A 6,947-nucleotide genomic window follows, 5' to 3' on the forward strand; every position below is an offset into this window, starting at 1 on the left:
TCCCCATTCTATTTCTAAGTCCTCAGTGGTAACCCTCCTGATGTGTCACATTTCCTCATTCTCCCCATTCTATTTCTAAGTCCTCAGTGGTAACCCTACTGATGTGTCACATTTCCTCATTCTCCCCATTCTATTTCTAAGTCCTCAGTGGTAACCCTACTGATGTGTCACATTTCCTCATTCTCCCCATTCTATTTCTAAGTCCTCAGTGGTAACCCTCCTGATGTGTGACATCAAGAAGTTCCGTCCCGCTAACAGTAGCACAGCACCATACCAATTCTACAGTCTAATGGTTGTATTGAGTTGCTCCGAGAGAAAAGGACCCGGGCGCGTGTTGGACAACACAAGGCGGCAGTCCATTCAGCGAGAGGAGATCTCCTTCTTAATAAACACATACAAAAATCAATAGTATCATAACAGCTGATATTTATTATTCATTAATAACGAGTTTTACAGGCCTGAAACCATCCGCTGAACACAAGGGAGAGCACTGGAACCCCTAACAATCTCTGGCCCCTATCGGACTTCGGCATCCGGTTGAACTAGTTTGAACACATCTGGATTATATACACACACCTGTCTATCTGGAAAGGAGGTGTCAAAAATAAATTATAAACTGGGTGGTTCGATCCCCGATTGCTGATTGGCTGACATCTGTGGTATAACAGACCGTATAACACTGGTATGACAAAACATTTATTTGTATTGCTCTAAATATGTTGGTAACCAGTTTATAATAGCAATAAGGCACTTCGTGGGTCTGTGATATATGGCCGATATACCACGGCTAAAAGATGTGTCCAGGCACTCTGCGTAAAGAAATGCCCTTAGCCGTGGTATATTGGCCATATACCACACCCATTCGTGCATTATTGCTTAATTAGAAGCTGATATTTATAATTTATTTATTTATTAGCCAGATTATATTTACTTAAATTGTTGCAGTAATATTTAAATCCTCAGCTTTCCTCTAAATGTAGTTTTGCTTCAGAGTGACACAGTCAAGTATTATCGGTCTAAATCATATGCATCAACGAATAACTTACCTCTTAAACATATTTAATGGTGTCATCCACAGTTTACCTAAGTATTTGTTTTATGTTTGTAAATAATTAAAAGCGTATTTGGTCTGATGGCCTCCCGTTTCTTTTGTTATGAAACCCTTAAGGCCACAGTTTATGACAAGACTCGGTCTCATTTAAAGTTTTCTGAGGTGCGCGGAATAATAGTAACCATTTTCAAAAGGTTCGAGTTTGTATTTTGCTTTTGGTACTAGGGAAAAGTGAAACGTAGGCTAATCATTTGGTAGTGATAATATTATAGGCCTAATCTAGACTCGATCATGTATTCCCTCCCCATTATGGCTTATTCTAAATGTTATTTCTCATTTAAACAAATCAATATAAACAAAATCAGAATGTATCATAATATATTAATCATTGTTCAATATCGAATGGAATCATTCATACGCTCAATTGATTTGATCATTTACGTAGTCTTCATCAAGTTCTGTCCACCACCAAAATCAGAAACAGATTTAAATTGTTCCACTCTAGAACTGATCCGTCAACCTCCCATCACGAGAGTGTTCTCTCATTTCAAAGCACCAGCTGCTTTCCATTCTAGCAGACGAACAGACATCGAATGGAGATTGTTGATATATTTACCCCAAAATAACTTATAGGAGAAGATGAGGTAAAACGTGCATGGTTTATTTTAGTTTCTGTCGCTTACACAGACACATTAAAGCACATATTCACAAATATACGTTGTATTGTAAATAAATTAAGTTCAAATAAATAAATAGGTTAATAAAAATAAACCTAACTAAGTAAAATTGTGAAAGTATAAATAAGTGAACAATTGCTCATGTTTAAAATATCTACAATGTGCATTGAAATCAGGGAATGCAATGTAACCATTATTTCCATCCATGGCCCAATAATGATAATAATAATAACACAAATGTTTTCGTTTCCATGTGAGGACAGAAAAGGGCAGTTTTAGAATGTAATTATTCTAAATAATTTGATTGTCAAAGCATCATTGCAGTGAAATTAGTACAGACATACACCATGTTTAGTCGACATATCTGTGAGTCATCTAATTCAACCATAACTTTGTGGGAAAAAAAACGAAAAACGAATAAACGATTATTTTTGTGTGTTTTATACTCATACAGTCCAAAATGACCATGAATGTGCCAACACTAGCGTAATGAGGTAGACACAGAGAAGTATACTGTGCATGTCCGCGTGTATGTGCGTTTGCCCGTGTGTATGCTCTCTTATTGCAATGCATTCAGATGGGTTTTTAGAACTATAAATTCACACATAACGCCCTATGAGTAAACCATGCAATGGATTACAGTAATACCCCCGTGTTACGGAGAGGCAACCATCTCTGAGACACATAATGATGACAACATTAAGCCCTAAGCATCTTCTGCAAACAACAATTTGACTATTAACATTTTTTTTAAATAACGAACTAGATGCGCTCTTCACACAAACAGGTGCAATGTATTCACAAAAATGTACAATGATAAATATAAAACAGTTATTCTGACTCAAGAGAATAATAACAAGTATTATTCTATTTCATTTTTTTTGTACAATAATTGCCATGAGTTAAGTGGTGGGTTTTCTCTTTTCCGACTCAAGAGTATGATGACTTCGATCTCCTGTTTCACTGTTATTGTATTCGTCAATATGTTGAGTTTTAAATGTCAAAAGTTATAGCCTACGTTTTGCCCCGGGGGATATTGGTTTTCAAGTCTTTATCCAATTCAAAGGAGCGAAGCGCATCTTGTCTGCCAGCCTCGATTGGCCACATTAGCCGTGTGCCTATTTGTTTCTGATTGGTCTATTCGATGAAAGTTTTGCTCTGCCTTTGGCCTAGTGTGTTGCAGAGAACTTCATCCTTTTCTGCTTTTGCCTTTGATTGCAAAACCACACCCTGACCACGTTCTTTTTCAGGTCCAGTTTCTCGGCTATCGCTGCAATCTTCTCTGACGAGGGCCTTGGCTGCACAGCGAAATATGCCTCTAAAGAGCGCTTCTCCGGAGCAGCGATGGAGGTACGTTTTCTCTTCTTGTCTCCTCCGTTGAAAATCTCCGGCTTGGTCATTTTCTCCCGCTGCGCCCTCTCTGCCTCCTCCAGCCAAGCTTCCAGGATGGGTTTTAGGGCCACCATGTTATTATGAGACAAGGTGAGGGACTCGAACCGGCAAATCGTGCTCTGACTGAGGCAACCAACCCCGGGGATTTTAAGGTTCGCCAGGGCCGAGCCCACATCCGCCTGCGTCACCCCCAGCTTGATCCGCCTCTGCTTGAACCGCTCTGCGAAGGACTCCAGCTCCCTGGGGTCTGGCTCTGAGTCCCCCCCGCCGCCCAGTGAGGTGTGCGAACCCATGCTGTGGGGGTGCATGTTCATGGCCTGTTGGTGATGATGGTGGTGTTGCATGTGGTTGATTGCGGACATGTGGGCGTGCGGATGGGAGGCCGTGGAGCAGACGTCAGAGCCGGGCATTCCTCCCAGGGAGATGGACATGCCGGGGGTCAGGTGGTCCAGAAGGTCGCCATCCAGGCCCTGAGAGCCCTGGTGATGTGGGTGGTGGTGGTGGTGCGAGGTGAGCACGGATGGGTGATGGAGGTGGGCCGAGGACGAGGTGGGGGTACATGTCATGCTGGTCATGGTGGTCATGGTGTGGTAAGTCGCGTCTGGCTTGTAAGGATGGCTCTTTGCGATATCCACCGCTGCCAGCGCTTCAGCCCTCTGCAGTAAAGTCTCATCAAAACCGGCAAAGATGTTGCCCTGCAGCTGTGCGATGGAGAGGAGCAGGGGAAGCAGAGAGGAGACAGGTTATTAATGCTGCCCAAACAGGCAGTTTGTTTTAAAAATGGAAATGCATTACGCAAGAGGTTTGAAATGTTTACCTTTTGTGGAAAGACTATAAATTACATTATCCACAATAAGCAATTTATCATCCATAATATCAAATCGTTAAGTTAATGTAATGTACCAATACATGACTATAAACCCAACTATTCATATGCCCAAATCCTCCACTGCACCATCACTTTTTATTATTCGTTAATAATGAATATTTCAATCCTCTTCAATAATTTCTCCGCACCATGGAATGAGACGAATTTGACATGAGACTGACTGAAAACATTATATTAACAATACGATATTGACAATGCGTGGTTTTCGTGTAAATACAAAGCATTTAGCAAGTTGTTTTACACAATTCCACCCTCCAATATAAATTGATTATTGCATTGTTGGGTTTAGAGCTAGCAAGAAGGGCATTTCACTGTACTTGTGCACCTGGCATTAAAACGTTAAGGCTATGAGACTATACCTTTCATTCGTGATAATTGGATAATTTGAATGTCAAGTAACTCACCGAGTGAGTGGGCATGCATGCCCTCCGGATGGCCTCCGAGCTCGATTGAAGAGGGGTGTATTTGGGCTCGTGCAGTATGGGATGCATACTGAAAGGTTGTTTGCTGTTCATTGACATCATGATTGCAGAAGTTAGTGAGGGCAGTTTTCCGTCTTCCTCGTTTGGCTCCGTGTTGGTCCGTTGTCACTAGAAACGTCTCAGGATTAAACAAATTGATATAATTGTTGGTTGTTTGAGGGTGATGGTAGTGCTGCTAACGATGACAGGTTTAAACCTCCTGCCTGCTCCCCTGTAGGTCTCTTTCTATCCGTTCGGACTCCTCCGCTTTTGGCTTTAGTATGGACGCTACCTAGCAGCCACCTAAAATATAACGCTGTGTTACTGGCCCCGCCCCAACGGTGGGTCATCACCCCCTCCTTTCCCCATTGTCTCCAAATGTTATTGGGAATTGTGTATTTAACCACGCCTCTTGAGTGAAAACCACCACCCACTCCGAGGCGATGATTGGAAGTTTGATTTTGACAGGTGCAATGGCTGGTTCTCAGACCGACAACACGCTTTGTGCAGATTGCTGTGCTTTCTATTGGATCCGTTGACATTTATTCGATGTCCTAATTTCTGTCATAACTTTGTAATAGGCTTTTTTTTTCAATGAACATTCGATGGTCTAGCGACATTTTTTTTGCCTTTGCTGAAACAAAAAAACTCAAAAGTGATACCTGAAATTAAATATAAATAATAGCCAGCAGTGAAATAACTCCAGTGAACAGTGGATTCAGACAAGCTTCTGTTAAAGTTAAGTTATGAATTGATGGACGACCAAACAATAATCCTCCCTGACACCATTCCCTTTTCTTTTCTAGCAATGAATACATACATTAATCATAGTTCATTTACTTTGTGGTGCAAACTACAGTATGGGATCCCCAATTAAAGAATAAACAGGTCAGAATGGATATGAAGCACAGGGAGGTTGATGAAATATGTACTGTTTTACCGCAGGTCAACAGAGCAAGTGCTGTCAATCACAGCCTATATCAGCCAGGCTGAGGAGATAGTGATGGAGATGGACCACCATTCTAGGCATGGTTCCCCATGCCCCTGTCTGCCCCACCCTGTTGGGCAGGGCTCTCCTAGAAACCCCCATCACAGATGTGGGGCTGGGGGCTTTCTTCCTGACATTTTCTCTTATAAACATCATGTCAATGTTGAATAGTTATAGATTTTATAGAAAGTTCTGGTTCCAATGGGTTGAGCCACCCAAAAGGTACAAATTGGATGTCTCCATCCGCAACATTTCAAGCTAGCTTACACTCACCCCCTTTAAACCCACTGCACAGCGACCCCAGCTGTCAAGCTGAGCCCAACTGCTCATCCGAGTCACCACTGTTACAGAAGTCACACGCTGCTTGCTAAGCAAGTACCACTTCCTCCTGAGATGGCTCACACTGAAACCAGGACTTCTGCCCTGCTTGCAGGGTTGTATAGGTCTCTTTCTAAATGTGATCCGTTACAGTTACAAGTTACCTGTCCAAAATTGTATTCAGTAACTTAACTTTTGTATTACCCAAACTCAGTAACATAATCTGATTACTTTCAGTTACTTTTAGATTACTTTCTTACTAAGAATCCTTAGAATACAAAAATACTTTAAAGTACTACTCAAGTAGTTTTTTTGGGGTATCTGTACTTTGATTTACTATTTACATTTTTGCCAACTTTTACTTTTACTTCACTACCATCACTAAAGAAAATAATGTACTTTTTACTCTATACATTTACTCGTTACATGTTGGCAGGAAAATGGTCCAATTCACACACTTATCAAGAGAACATCCCTGGTCATCTCTGCTGCCTCTGTTCTGGCGGACTCACTAAACACAAATGCTTTGCTTGTAAATTATGTCTGAGTGTTGGAGTGTGCCTCTGGCTATCTGTCTAAAAAAAGAAGACAATTGTGCTGTCTGGTTTGCTTAATATGAGTAATTTGAAATGGTTTATACTTTTACTTTTGATACTTAAGTACATTTTAGCACTTTCATTTACTTTTGACACTTATGTATATTTAAAACCAAATACTTTTAGACTTTTACTCAAGTAATATTTTACTGGGTGACTTTCCCTTTTACTTGAGTAATTTCCTATTACTTTTACTCAAGTATGACAATTGAGTACGTTTTCCACCACTGATAATAATGAATATTAACAATTGAATGACATCTATTTTATATTTGACATATCTGGTCATATATTGATGTTGCATTTAACTTCATGGGTTAGGTATGTTTCTAACCCATTGCTTTATCCTTCAATACAGATAATAATACGATTAGGATATCTTTACAATTAAAACCAAAGTCTGTCAGATTTCCAGTCATTACAATTGATTAAATACCCCTTGATCTTCAAGAATATGACTTGGAAACATTGATTAGAAAAATTATTTTACATGAAGATAACCGCAAACCTAAGGACTTATTAGCCTACTCTGTTGTTTATGTTTTTGTTGTCATGGAGGACTGATTGGGCCAATC

At 40.4% G+C, this 6,947-nt stretch overlaps 1 protein-coding gene across 1 annotated transcript; it reads right to left on the minus strand.

Annotated features, from left to right (window-relative positions):
• Nucleotides 1–1,700: 1,700 nt before the first annotated feature.
• LOC118391223 (brain-specific homeobox/POU domain protein 3-like) lies at nucleotides 1,701–4,731 on the minus strand. The gene is made up of 2 exons (XM_035782392.2): nucleotides 4,414–4,731; nucleotides 1,701–3,821 (listed from the first exon to the last, which is right to left on the minus strand). Exons 1-2 carry the CDS (start codon nucleotides 4,531–4,533, stop codon nucleotides 2,898–2,900), a joined length of 1,044 nt encoding a protein of 347 aa, XP_035638285.1. The 5' UTR covers nucleotides 4,534–4,731; the 3' UTR covers nucleotides 1,701–2,897.
• Nucleotides 4,732–6,947: the final 2,216 nt, after the last annotated feature.

The sequence above is a fragment of the Oncorhynchus keta genome, chromosome 12, assembly GCF_023373465.1.
Source record: "Oncorhynchus keta strain PuntledgeMale-10-30-2019 chromosome 12, Oket_V2, whole genome shotgun sequence".
In the NCBI taxonomy this organism is placed as follows: Eukaryota; Metazoa; Chordata; class Actinopteri; order Salmoniformes; family Salmonidae; genus Oncorhynchus; species Oncorhynchus keta.